At 39.0% G+C, this 14,074-nt stretch overlaps 1 protein-coding gene across 8 annotated transcripts in view; it reads right to left on the bottom strand.

Annotated features, from left to right (window-relative positions):
- Window positions 1-14,074, bottom strand: part of MAP7 (microtubule associated protein 7) — a 121,454-nt gene that overhangs the window by 80,412 nt on the left and 26,968 nt on the right. Inside the window, exon 1 of one of the 8 annotated variants that reach the window (XM_075748200.1) lies at window positions 2,228-2,600. The exons of 6 other annotated variants lie outside the window; for them this stretch is intronic. In XM_075748200.1, the coding sequence (XP_075604315.1) occupies window positions 2,228-2,240 (13 nt within the window). In that variant the 5' untranslated portion in view covers window positions 2,241-2,600. Of the gene's footprint in view, window positions 1-2,227; window positions 2,601-14,074 lie in introns of those variants that run through there. One more of the 8 variants, XM_075748199.1, reaches the window with a different exon arrangement.

A 14,074-nucleotide genomic window follows, 5' to 3' on the forward strand; every position in this document is an offset into this window, starting at 1 on the left:
GGAAATTCCTGTTTAATTTAGTAATTCCATTATGTTTGTTTATTTTTAAAAATAACCAATTATAATCAATATAAATTATAGCAGCCTAAAGGTTTGCCTTGTTTTCTATCAGTTCTTTCAATCAAGGCCTCATAACGAAATGCTGTCTCTGTTCACATCCTCCAATAATGTTTTTTATTATATTATACTTCCATTTCTACTTTGCAATATTATCTGACAGCTGCAGAATTCTACTGCTTTTGCAACCAATATTAATATTTCAGATCAATTCAATTTCCAAAGATTTTGGCAATGATACAACAGATTAACAGCCTTTCACATCTGAAGTTCCCAATTATGTTTGAAATTAAAATGAAACAGGCGGTCTTAGCATACTTCCACTCCTTGTTCCCCTCATGATTACTCCACAGTTCAGCATCCCCTTCCTTCCCCTCCCTAAATTCTCCACTCCCAAGAGAAAAAGCCTGCAATCTAAGCTCAAGAATAAAAAAAGGGGAGAAATTCTTGTAATCATCAGTGAAAATAGTTAAGTGTGCATGTACAGTAGTAAGCCATCAGGTAGTGCTAGCAATCCTTTATTTCCAGGAGCACCACATTTCACTTGCCCCACTTAACTAATACATTCAAAAGAACCCAGATACTTCATTCTCATAACTTCACAACATGATTTGGAAATTAAAGAACCTTCCACTCAATTCACTTTCAGAACAATCCCAGGACAACAGCCGCGATTTAAGCAAATTCAAGTTGCAAACATCAAATGAGGCAACATGTACTAGGACCTCTAATCATGCAATGAATTTACATTGTGCTGGGGCTGTGCTGTCTGGAATTAGATGGGCAAGCACTTAACCAATCACTGCTGTGTGCCAGGGCAGGCCCCACAATATAAGGCAATGTGGAGGTGCTGACCCCTCAGTTTGCAGGATATATGCTGCCTTCCACCCCTACATGTTAGCTCTGGAGCCTGACATGCCAGACACCAGATGTCAAAAAACCCCCAAAACAAACCAGCCTCCCCCCCCCCCCCCAACCAAAAAACCAAACAAACTGCTGCAAGGTGGCACCTGAGATACAGAAGATGAAGAAAAGCAACATCTCTGTACAGGGACTGTGAGCTGCCAGCACTGTAAGGGGAAATAAGGGTCAGGTGCACATAGAAAGCACGATAGCATCAAGCTAGTATTCGGTATCAGGCTACTTCCAGGTATGTTAAGTAGCACTTACAGTAAAAGAAAGGTGCAATCATTTATTACTTCAGAGAGAGTTTGCAGCAAACAAAAAGGACACCCAGATGGCATAACCCAAGGTTTACAGAGTAAACACAGCAGGCAATTACTAAAGAGAAAAACAGACATGCTGAATGACAAAACGAGAGAGCAAAAAAACCATCTTCATCAGAAAGATTTTTTTAAAAAATAATTTTTGACTGGTTTAATTACCAGAAAATAAACTAAGTGGAGATAGAAGGACAAACACAAAATAATACTCTTGTGTTCATGCTCTGCATGTACAAACTTGAATAACTAAAGAGATTAAGAGTTACAAAAAGCTCCATTAATTCCCCATTCAAGGAATAACTCCTCACACAGAAATTCCACACCACAGAACATCTTTCTCCCATTATCTGGCCTAGGGCAGACAAAGGAAAGGAAATACTCTGACACCAAAGTTGCAACTACTTTAGAAATTGGGCTGTTGCATTGTAGCTGTTTTAGCAACTGCAGTCCCTAGCTTATATATAAGACTTCATTACAGACAAACAGGCCCCTTCCTGTTCTGCATATTACCATCCTCAGTGTCCATCGGTCTTGCAAATTTTAAGTTAAAACTAATTAGATTGAATGATGTTGTCAGCAAGTAGATAACTACACTGTATATCAAGAGTATGACTACTTGCAACCAAGAAGTCAACTTAAATATTTGGTGGGTTTGGAAAACAATCAGTAGTGAATTACTTAGTTATTAGCAGCAGATACTGAAGAAAGACGAACCCTTCAATTTGATAATGTATCTTAAAAAAAATCAAAAGATCAGTGTACTCACAGATTACTCTTCTATAACCCCTTGCATCACGTCAGACTCCTTACAATTAATTAGAAAGTACAAAGGAAAAACACTACATGCATCCCACAGCTAGAGATAATAGTGTTTTCCATTTACAAATTTTAATTGGGAAGCCATTTAAAAGGATTATTTCTGGAAATATGAAGAGCCAGGTGCTTACCTATTTCATCCATTATATTCAGTACTGTACGCTCATTTGTACTGCAGAGGTCTACTGTGAATCCATACCATGATCCATGTGCCCCATAGGCATGACTTCAGTCTCCCATCCTACATTTGAAAAATTCAGGCCAGCAATTATGCAAACCCAGAGTAGAAAAGAGGAGGTGTCATGGAAGGAAAAGGTGCAGCTTCAGAAAGTGTCAAAGATGCATGCCATCAAAATAGCCTTTTGAGGTCAAATCTGACCCGCTCTCACCATTTCTGGCCCAACATCTGATCAAAATGGAGTTTGTCACATCCACAGCATCATGAGATTATATGTAAGGATAGGGAGGGGGGAGAAGTCTGCCGAGCACTTCCCTGTGCTCTGCGTCAGTAGATTTGGGCTTAGCCTCTGTTAAGCAGCTCAAGCCACCGGTTATTGGTGCTGGCAGCTGTCTACCGCACTGCCCCACTTCCTATTTCAAAACACACAACCTGGCACAGAGGCCTTGGTCAGTCAGCTCCAACCTGCCTCCAAATAAAACAAAGAAGTAGGATGGTAGAGCCTCCATGTTTGCCTTGGACAGTCCTTCAATAGTTTAAAATACCATGTCCTGTACTGTCTTCCCGCCCCCCTTTTCAAACAGCTTAGTGCAAAGGTCAGTTACAACAATACTAAAAAACCCAACATGCATTTCAAGATAAAAAAATAAATAGACATGGGACCTTGGTTTTAGTGAAGGACTTCTGCACATGTACATAAGCACATTGCTTTATTAGGTATTTCAAAATTTTAGTATCAGGTATACTATTCAGCACTTTAGCATTTCTTGGCCACCAGGTATTTCTTGACATATTTCTACTGGCCTGATAACAAATAAGCCCTTTCAACAACCACAGTACAATCAATAACATCAACACTTTGCCCAATATTATGGCAAATCAGTTACTAGCAGCTTGATAGCAGCTTAACTGCTATATTCCATACCCTATCTTCAAAAATATTGCTAATAGCACTTTCAATCCAGATTTTAAGAAGTACCTGTGCTACAGTGTCACATTTTCTATGGCATGTTTTATTTGCACTATAAGATATAAACCAGATCTATGTAATATGACCAAACATAATCCTCCTCTGAAATGCCCTCATTATAAGTTTGTTACAAAATAATTAAAATCGGATTTGTCACAACATGACATCATTAGACCTTCCATTTCAATACTAACAGTTTATAAACATTTTGGTTCTACAATAATCATTTATTAAGCCATAACAACTACTGTACTCATGTGTGGCACAAGGGCATCTCCCACCCACTCTACATGCTGACCTCACAAGAGCTTAAAAAGGCCCACAGAAGTCAAAGCTCTGTCCTGTCACCACTGTCAAACCTGGGCTGCAATATGAAAAGCAGCCTTATGGCTATGATATGATCAGGGAGCCTGGAAGAGTGGGATTGGGCTTCTGGTCCTGCCAGAGCCTTCCCATATAACCGTAGCTACAATAAACCCAGGATCACTAACGCCACTTAGCCTCTCACAACTTGGATCTATATCTTTAGATGAAAACATTTCTGTTCTCCACTCTTTTTGGCATCTCATTTATTCAAATTATTGGTTCTAATGCAAACATTCTCCTTCAGCCCCACAACTGGGCCCAAATTTTTGCTGGAAGACCCGGCTATCCTGTGGTAGAAACAATAACTAAGGCTCTAGAGCGCTTCCTGTGAAATTGTGAGCCTGAAGCAGCTAGGTTTTATGGAATATTAGGGAGGTAAATTGCTAAACACTGTTTAGTTTGAGTTGCAAACTCAAAACAGAGTGTAAGCATTAATTATATTTGATTATGAATATTAAAGATTAATTATCATTACTTTTACCATCCTTGTTGAGATGATGAGCAGGTAACTTGCTCTGTAATTGGCCCCCCTGAGGTACAGCACAAAGTATGGTAAACACGTAAACAAAAACAAGCTGATTCAGAAAATGTCCAAAAACACCCCATTGACACTAATTATAAAACAGAACTAAAAACCTAAGAGGAGAACAGGTTAAACTAACCCCCCTCCTACAATGTTTCTAAAAATAAAAAGCAGTGTTTGTGTATTCTGGTACATTCACATTGCAGTTCAGATCACACGGCCTGAGGAGGTAAAAGCAATTCTATCACTGACATGTAGGATAAATTAACTTGCTAATTCACTTTCTAACACACAGTCCGCTGAGCATACAATTACATAAAAAAGGAAAATGACAACTCATGCAGTCAAGCATATTACATTTGTATGGGTTATAATATTATACAGAGGTGTTGGGTTTTTTAAATACTGATAAATACATATACTTTTTTTTTTTAAACCAAACCACATCATTCACCCTTAAATCAGTCACATGCACAGCACTGAGCATATGCCATCCTTCTCTAGCACTGCCAGACAAAGCTACATCACCAAAAATAGCCGCACAGTGTGCTAGAGCTGCTGCAGAATGCCCTAGATACATTTAGGCCATGAAGATTGAGCAGCTCTGCTGCAAGGAAGGGTTAGGCACTAACCTTCATAATGGGCCAGAGCTGAAAACAGGGAGGAATTTCCACCCTTGAAGTTAATTTTTAACGAACATTATTTAGCAGAGTTTAAAAGGGAGAGTCATCTGAAAGCTATTTCCATGCAGAGCTGCAATGCATGTGTATGTACACAAAACGTAACAGGAAAAGGATGGATTAAAATACTTGGTACAGGCTTTCTGTGAAAGGTCAGGTAAAGAAAAAGGTGCTTTTAAAAAAAAAAAAAATATATACAGAGTTGACTTTACAAGAGTATAGTCCCAAACTTTGACAGATGTTTCCCCTATTTGGTTTCTCAATTGTTTTTTTTTAAATATGGTTTCTTCCTACTGTTGTCTTTCTGAAGATTAGAAAAGCTAACAGTTGATGTTTTTTTCTAGATCAGGTAAAATACTGTAAGCTGGAAGAGCTAAACAAGTAAAGATCAGTATGCTAAGTGTTTAGAGGGATCAAAGGTTGATCACAGCTCAGCATGCCAGACAGGCCCCCTCAAATCTCTTGTCAAATTTCAGGCTAATTCGCAATTTATCTTTCTCCACCATACCAATACTCCATTCGGCATGTTAGAATGCAGCATCTTGAACCAAAGGAGATGAGTGTTACAACGCTGGAATAACAAACACAATACACACTTATCCACGATAAAGTAGGTAGCAGTAGGTAATGTAAGGTGTTAAACGAACTAACAAGCTAGTGACATCCGAGAGTCATCTTTGTAAATTTCAGTCATTTCCTTTCAACAGATTTTTGATGCACTTTGACAACAACAAGTGTACGTTTCTCAGTAAAATACTGAGTGCAGCCAGAGCTAACGTATTGTAATCTCTGCAATGGAGAGGACAGTGGTCTGTCTTTCTAATGCTATCCTCCAATTTACCTCTGAGGAAGAAAGCTCAGTCTAAGTGAGCTTTAGTGATCATTGCCTATATCAACTGACCAAGACAAAATGGATTTCCCCAGATTAGCAGAGGATTGCCCTACACTGGCAGGCAAGCTTCACCTTTAGCCAGATGAGCAGTAGAAAGACAAGCGCAACCTCCACCCATTAACTGGCTTGACTGTGCAGGTGGGCCTTGTTACATTGCCGGTGAAACACCTGGCATTAAAAAATAAAAAAAAAAAAAATCACACATACTACCAGCTTGTTCTTATCACTGCAGACTACATCCTTCTTTTTTTTTTCCCCCTGAAATCAATGCAATGGAGAGCAGAAGGGATGGAGACTTCTCTTTAGCTAAGACAGTCTTAGGATCCCACATGTTAAAATTCAGTCATCAACCTTTAAAGTGTAAATATTAGCCTACATCATCACAGTCCTTATAAAACAAGTAACATGATAGCAGTACAGTATTTAGTGAGCAAGCTACTGTTACAGCTTGATGCTTAACTTTCTAGACCTATTTCTCTGAAGGTTCAGCACAGAAAGCATTGAACAGAAAAGGAGAAAAATAAAAAGAAAGGGAAATTATTCAAGTGGCAGGCAAGACTTGGTGCTCCTGTCATTCTGCATTTCTGACAAGGCTGTTGTATGCCTAGGGGATAACATATATAAAAGCAGCAAGCTGTTTCTGCTCTAACCTGTCTTCACAAAGAGCAAGAGAGCTTGGTGAAAAATACAAGTGCCAGAAAACCAAAGGCAGCCTGAAAAATTCAAGGACATACTCTGCTGCCTATCCTAAGGAGGAAAACTTAAGCAGGTTGGCACTTAATTTTAAAATTGCCTGAAAAGAGTTTAATTCAGTCAGTATTGTCAAACAGCAGTAGAAAAACAGTTTTGGGGGAGATTTCATCATCAGTTGCATTCCCTGGACTACATCTGCTTAATTGTGGCTTTCATTACACTGACCACTGTCAGGGAATATGACCCTAGATTTAAATATTAAAAGTGAAATCCACTGCTACCACAGTTTTTCCAAGTCTTAACAAAGACTTTCATTCCATCTCCTTTTAAAGGAATATAAAAGAATCTACAAACAATATCTTAAATAAACTGTTTATGTAGGAAAGTGTTTGTCTGTGTTAAGTTTTTTGCATATTTTGATCTACTAATACTAAATCAGAAGACACTGATATATACATATATATAGCTACTATATATAGTTTAGTATTTAGGAACTTGGTCTCCCCAGCCTGAGTCTCTAACACATTTGTGAGAACTGTATAATCCTGTGGAATTAACTGCAAATAGAAGTGTCACACTTTGCTTTGTGGCAATAAGCGTCTCCACAATAAATTAGCCCATCAGTTATCATACATGTACAGATTTATTCAACTTTCTTCCCTTTCTTTACATATAAAAACATTGCTTCCTTTTTGGTAACCAGAAGGCAATCACATTTATGGGACTGAAAAGTCTCCTGACAAGACACAAGCTTCTACTGTAGATTCAGTGTCCTCACGAAATTATTTTAGTACATTAACAGAAAAAGCTCTTGAAAATCTGAACAAGTAGTCACTTCCTTCCCCCCCAACAGTAATAACACAACCTGAATCTGAATTTTTTTCTGTAGAAGTCAATATTCACGGTGGCATGAGAATAAGTGGAAGTCAGGGCTCCTTAACTAAAAAATTTGTTTCATCAAATAAAATATTTGCAAATCTTAATAGGTGTGTGTGTGTGGGGGGGGGGTGTTAATGCTTTGGTAAAAGCCTCCTTTCCCTGTATCACGCAGGCCTGCAACTCGAGAACAAGCTAGTATATGAACACCAAAGAGAACAATTCAATAACAGCACTGGTACTCTGACACCAGCTCTCATGTTCAAAACACTCCCCAAACTCCAAAGAGCATTTGCTGAGAACAGCTGAGTGCGATGGCTTAAGACCAAAAAGAACAATGTAAAGATCCCTTCTGCCCTTTTTGAAAGTTTAATCACTTCATGGCTGTCCTGGAACAACCTGCATAAGGCAAAGTATAGCCAGAAGACGAGAACAGCAGGGTAATTGGCTGGCAACTGATAGATACCAGAAGGGCTCTGTGGTTCCCATTCCAGGAAGAGGAACAAACAACACATCTTTCTTTGAGTCCTCATGAGCCATTTGCCAGGAACAAGGCCTGTACATGACCCAAGTAGTCCGAGAAGTTTCATTAGATGCTGAAGAAAGCCCTCTGTGCCCAACAATGTGATCCAAATGTGCAGCATAGGGATTTTTTTTAACCTATAATCACACATTTGATTACACAGTTTTAGCAAAGGAACTTTCTTCAACTATGCTGTTGTAAGCCTTAGGATGGCAATTTGGTTTCAAGCATTTCTACAGTAAAGTTTATATAATTGTACACATTTAGATTTCAGTTAGGCCTATATCCACAGAATTCATATTTAAAAAATAAATAAATCAGCTATTTAGATTAATAATATGGTTATGAGGGAATTCACTTGAGTCAGATTTGCTTCTCTCCTACCCTGTGTGCTAGAGGAGGAGAGAACTTAGAGAGTTATTCCACACATTTATGTACCTAAGCAATGATGTCTGATATACTCTTCAGTAGGAGGCTGTCAGGAGAGTCACAGCTTTGACTGTTGAGCAAAAATAGGCAAGTTTCAGTTACAAGAAGTTAGCACTAAGCAGAAGTATATGTAGGCTTCATTAATAAGAATGAAAACGGGCAGGATCTAGAAGTGCCATAATTTGCAGTTAAGTAGTGTTACAAAAAGATATAAATATTTATTATCATCATTCTGAAATTCCTACAAATGCAGGCTACAGCAGCCAAAGTTGGTTTCACTAGGATGTTATTACTGGAAAGACATGGGAACTTCAGCTAACAGTTCAGAGAGTGGGCCATTTTCCTTAGGAAACACACACATTTTCCAAAATAATGCTTTAGTGTAGTGTCAGAAGGTATTATACCTGTAACTACTGTACGGTATCCCTGGTATGCATGTACCCTTTTGAAACACTATCAATTCACTTTTGTTTAAGCACATCTGTATCTAGATGGGACTACACGCCTACACATCTTTTCTGTGCAAACTGTCAGGAATTGCACCTTGCGTGCTGGTGCACCTTTCATCCAAGCTACTCCCCTTTCTCCTAGCAAACAAAATGCTGTGGAATGAACAGTTTCTTCTGCATTTAGCTAAGCTGTATGTTTGGCACTCTGAGGAAACAGCTCTGAACTGAGGAATTTGGTGAACAGATTTTGAAAACAGAGTAACACCATCAAACACAGCAATTACTGAAGAGTGAATAGAGCCTGAACAACCATGCAGCAGTTAAGTATTTGATTCAGTGGTGAGAGTAGGTAGCCTTATTACTCCCCAAAGTGTTATTTTAGGCAGTTTGTAAGCTGCAGCCAAAGCCTAGTCTTAAAGCAGCAGCCTCATTAGTACAAATTGAAGTACTTGCCACTGAACAAAAAAAGAAAAAAAAGAAACCTGAGAAAGCCTCCCAAGCCTCAAAGCTAGCCAATAACTTTTGGGACCAGTTCACTATTAAATAATGCAGACTTCAGAGACTACACATGAAAGAACTGAGTGTACCACTTTTTTGTGATACTATCTCTAAGGCACAAGCTAACTGCATCAGTACAGTCGCTTCTAGCTTTTGTGTTTAGAAGTGCTGACTTTATACATACTGGATTACATTTGCAATCCATCATTTTAAACACTTCTCTCTCTCTGACACATGATGCATTGGTTTGCAATAAAATAATGCAGTAGAGTTGAATCCAGTGCCAGGTCCCCACAGCTTCAGCAGTACAGCAAATTGATAGTATGCTGCAAAACAATCTAGATTCATTTACTGCCAATAGCATAAGAACAAACCCAAGGAATCTGGACCTAGTCCAGCATGGTATCTCTCCAGTTCTCATAAATGCAGCTTTGATCTCTGGAAAACTCTGAAGCACAAGAAAAGTCAGAAGAGCTAGTGGCACGTGAATAGATGCTACTCTAAGTAAACAGACAGTGCGATCTTCTGGGAAGGCCTGGTAAGTACCTTTTCAACAAAGAAACATGAAGTGTGAAAAAGCCAGATTTCAGGAATAAAAAAAATACAATTAAGGAGAAATAACTCTTCTTCATAATGCCTTTCTTCCTTGTGTCAGACACTCTTATCTTCCCATTAAATCCTATGGAGGCCTGTTCTCTGATGAGTAGCAGACTGGGTACTCCAGGACTGAAGCCCTTTGTTTTTCCACACAAGTGTTGACCAGGGCTGTGCAGGAGCAGCCACTGCCTGCAGTCCTGCCAGCATGCCTTAGCCCTGAGAAGAGGGATGATTCAGACATTTTACAAGTGCCCTGCTCCAAACTCCATTTCTGCAAGTTGCCTAATAACATAATAGTTCCCCACTTCCAAGAAAGCATTTTTTCAAATAATTACTCCAGTGCAAATTATAAAGCTTTTTATAGTTCTACTATTTTGAGATATGACTGAATGTGATAGCAGGAGGTACAGACCCATCATTAAATTCAGAAGATAAACAAATTTGGGATTCAAAGGCTGCGAGAAACTTGCACCAGTTTCTTCAAGGACAGCTTCCAGGTACTACAGCTATACCTGTCCTTGGAAGTTTTCTCATTCTTCGAAATGGAATACTGTATGGTTATTTCTTTCAAGCAAGAATTAGACCATTAATTGTTTACTTGCAAAATGCGGTTCAGTTCAATAAAGCCAGGGAGATCCAGAACAGGGCAATAAGTGTTTTCAGTCCATTACTAAGGGAAAAAGATAAGTGCTCTAAGCCTGAAAACAGGAGGTCAAATTCACTACTTTTTCACTTTACTTTGCTTCAGAAGAATTACAACAGGGAGAAAGCAGGCCCAGCCTTTTTAATGGTTTTGCACAAGTCTTATTGTGCATCTTCTTGCCAGACAGACTTCTTTAACATTCCCCACATACAGCATTTCTTATGACAGACATAGCTCTGCGCTACCCATGAGTTACAAGGACAGGATTACAGTTGTGCAAAACATCGGCAGCTCAAAAGAGCAAACCATTGAGTTGCAACTATCCCACGCAATATTTTAAATACTTCAAGGTCAGTAAGCCTTCTTTTTTTGCTCATACACTTTTTTAATTCTTAGTTTCAACTCCTATTCAGAGAGGGCTTTATTAAAGACCTTTGGAAGAGGTTTTAAAGACTATGGGAAAGGAGCACATGTGAAGTCTAGCTTTTCAGTGCTCAAACTGAAGTACTTAAGTCCTTCAATAGGTGGGCTCCAACTGATACCATGGGACATCTTCCCAGTTGTGACAGCAGACTACACAATTCAACGTTCAGCTATTTTTAGAGTTAACTACAGCAGGCAACAGTCTGCCAGGGTTTTTCACACTCTCTTAGAAGGAAAGTACTTAGCAGAGCAAGAACAGGATCTAGAATCACTGTCTGCAAGCTTTATGTTTAATTCTGCTAAAGCTTGTGATGCAATTCTATAGCATAACCTTTTCCCACACTCTAGCTGGCATTAGTAATCTGCCTACATCTGTATTTTTTAAAGACAATGGCCCTTTAAAAAAAAGACACCCCCATGTCCCCCATAGATGAGTGTTCCTACTTTGTTTACCTGAGTTGGGGGAATGCCTTAGTAATACTTATCTATTTTCTTTCTCAAATAATCAGATTTACAGTACTGGAATATTTGTCAATGATGCCTTGCAACACACCCCTATTATAGTACATGGGTGAAGGGTAGTACCCTACTTGCATGAGGGCAGATGTAGGAACAAAGGTTTCTCCATGTCAAAAAGTCAACTTTCATCCTAAGCACTTTACCACAGCATTGCTTTCTACTTTGCCACAGAGGCTAGGATTAGAAACACTGGTGCAGTAGCAATCCTTGCATGCAGAAAGCTTTGGGGATCAGCTGACGTTAAGTCATCCCCCAAAACGGACCCACAGACAGCTGAAACACTTACCCAAACACCACTGCTGAATAAAGTTTAGCCACTATACTTCACCAAAAATCACTAACCACACTATAACATGTTATAACACCTTACCTGGGCAGGACAGGGAATAGAAATACTTTAAAATTTATCATCCGTTATTTGTGATTTCCTAGGCTGACTGGGCAGCACTGTATCTACAACATTTACTAAAAGAAATTCAAACTGTTAAAAGACTGTAACGACTGATGTATCTACAGCTCCTCAAGTCCACAAATAGGCAATCCTACGCAGTGGCAGCAGATCTGCTCAGCAAATCACCTTGGCAGGCAATCTCCATTGCCATCTGCTTGGCCATCAGCACCTCAGCACACAGCTTTTGGCTCTAGTAGCACGTGAAAGGCAGAGCTCAGTGGACCACAACCAACATGCTGTGCAAGTGGACCATTAAAACAGCCCTATTCTGCAAGGATTAGTGCCTGAGCAGCTTTGACCAGCTACAATCCATGCTAGCCCTGCCCAACCTGGTCACAGACTACAGCACAGGGGAAACAGCAGATTAGCATAAACCTCAATGCTCCACTTACTCAGCAGTGAGTTGTATTCAACACAAATTACCTTCTCTTTCAGCAGAAAGTTCCAATTAATCTTGAAGGCATGCAGGACACCAACATAGCCCTTCTTATTTTCCTCATTGTATTTTTTTCCCTTTAAAAAGCAAAGCATAAAACATAATCCATTGTTGCACTACTTTACAGCAGCACAAAATAAGGGTATCTGGAAGGTGGCTTCAGCATTTAGAGTTGCACAATAGTGTTATACAACAGGAAAGCCAGATCTCATTGGATTTTCCCATTGAAAGATCCAAGAGCACAACAGAGAGTGAAAGTTAAGCATATGCAGACAGTGATTTTACAACATCTTTTAATACCTGCAAGTACTAAAGTCTTCTCAAAAGGTTTACAGGCAAAACATTTTGTAAAAAGGAACTTTATTAGGTGTGTATATATATACACACACATATATATCACAAACACATATATATGTTATACTACATATGAAATCCTTTTGGAGTATTTAATTAATGCTGGTTTAATTTAAAGAACATTTAAGCAAAAGGTAGATCAAAGAAGTTGTGACAAAAGAAAGGGAGAAAACACTGTGCAAAGAATGGGAAGTAGGTGCACTGTTGCTTAGTCAAAAGTAATTAGAGTCTCACTGGCTGGCTGTTTTTCACACAGAGTAATATTCAATAATCCCTACACCACCTGAAATATTTGAGTCAGATGGGAAAGCTCTCATTATAATGACTATTGTCAAGGGATGTCCTGCAAAAAGAAGTTTCCCCTCCCAGAGAGGGAAACAGAGATTGTTCCTGTAAATGTTCCTAGACATTATATTTATCACCAGTTATTCTCTAAGTCACAAGAATTTTCATATGAATAAGACAGTCTTTGCAACACAGGTCTCAGAAGGACTGTTAATCAATAACTAGTTTCCAATAACCAGTCTCAGAAGACATTTGCTTTAAAAACTAAAACCAAGCCTTCCTCAAGTGAAGAACATGCCTCCGTATTTATATCATTATGTCTCCTCTTGACTTTTGTGACTCTTGCTCACTTCCAGCCTCCTGTCTTGGTGTACTTTCACAGTACTTTAGTCCACCACAGCAAGCAGGTCAGGTTGGATATTCTGTGGCAGAGAATTGGGTGAGAATGAGGAAGGACAAAGGCTTTCAAAAATAAGTAAATGGCTCCCTACAGACACACATTACAAAAGGTTTTATAACCAAGGAGAAAAATTCAAAACCTTACTTTGAATTATAGCTGTTGGATACCACTTACTTCACAGAACATTCCGTTTATTAGTATGCAGTAACTCTACCAACCCACTTCAATTATTCTACAGCATCATTGTAAGAAGTATCTTGGCTCTTTTTAGGGACTGATAAAACAGATGTTACCAACATCACAAACACAAAAGTAAACCTTCTCATCAGGGTGATCCCTACCTTGTTTCTTTACAAAGCTATGTTAGCTTACATTGTTTCAAGAACAGGTGTCTGCTTATGTGACTCACTAGCTGTAATGTGTCAAATGACACTCCTGGGACCCACCACAAGGGCAGGCAACACTCAGGTAACAAACAGAAGAGGGGTAACCTCTCTCACTAACAGAGATTCCCTTCTTAAAGCTTTTGGTAACTTATCATGTCAAGTTTACAAGGCCATACTGTTGTTTCCCCTACTTAAAAAAAAAAAAAAAACACAAAAGAGGTCAAAGACATCTTAAAGTACTCCTGCTTGAGCACTCCACTGAAAACTGGCCTGCAGACTTCCAGGTTTCATCAGCAGAACTTTCTTGCCTTGATTTATAGCAAAAAAAAAAAAAAGCTACAGCCTCACCATTTGGGACTAGATCAGTGATAAGAGCTTGCTACTGGCAATTATCTAGATCTTTTTGA

The sequence above is a fragment of the Balearica regulorum genome, chromosome 3, assembly GCF_011004875.1.
Source record: "Balearica regulorum gibbericeps isolate bBalReg1 chromosome 3, bBalReg1.pri, whole genome shotgun sequence".
In the NCBI taxonomy this organism is placed as follows: domain Eukaryota; kingdom Metazoa; phylum Chordata; class Aves; order Gruiformes; family Gruidae; genus Balearica; species Balearica regulorum.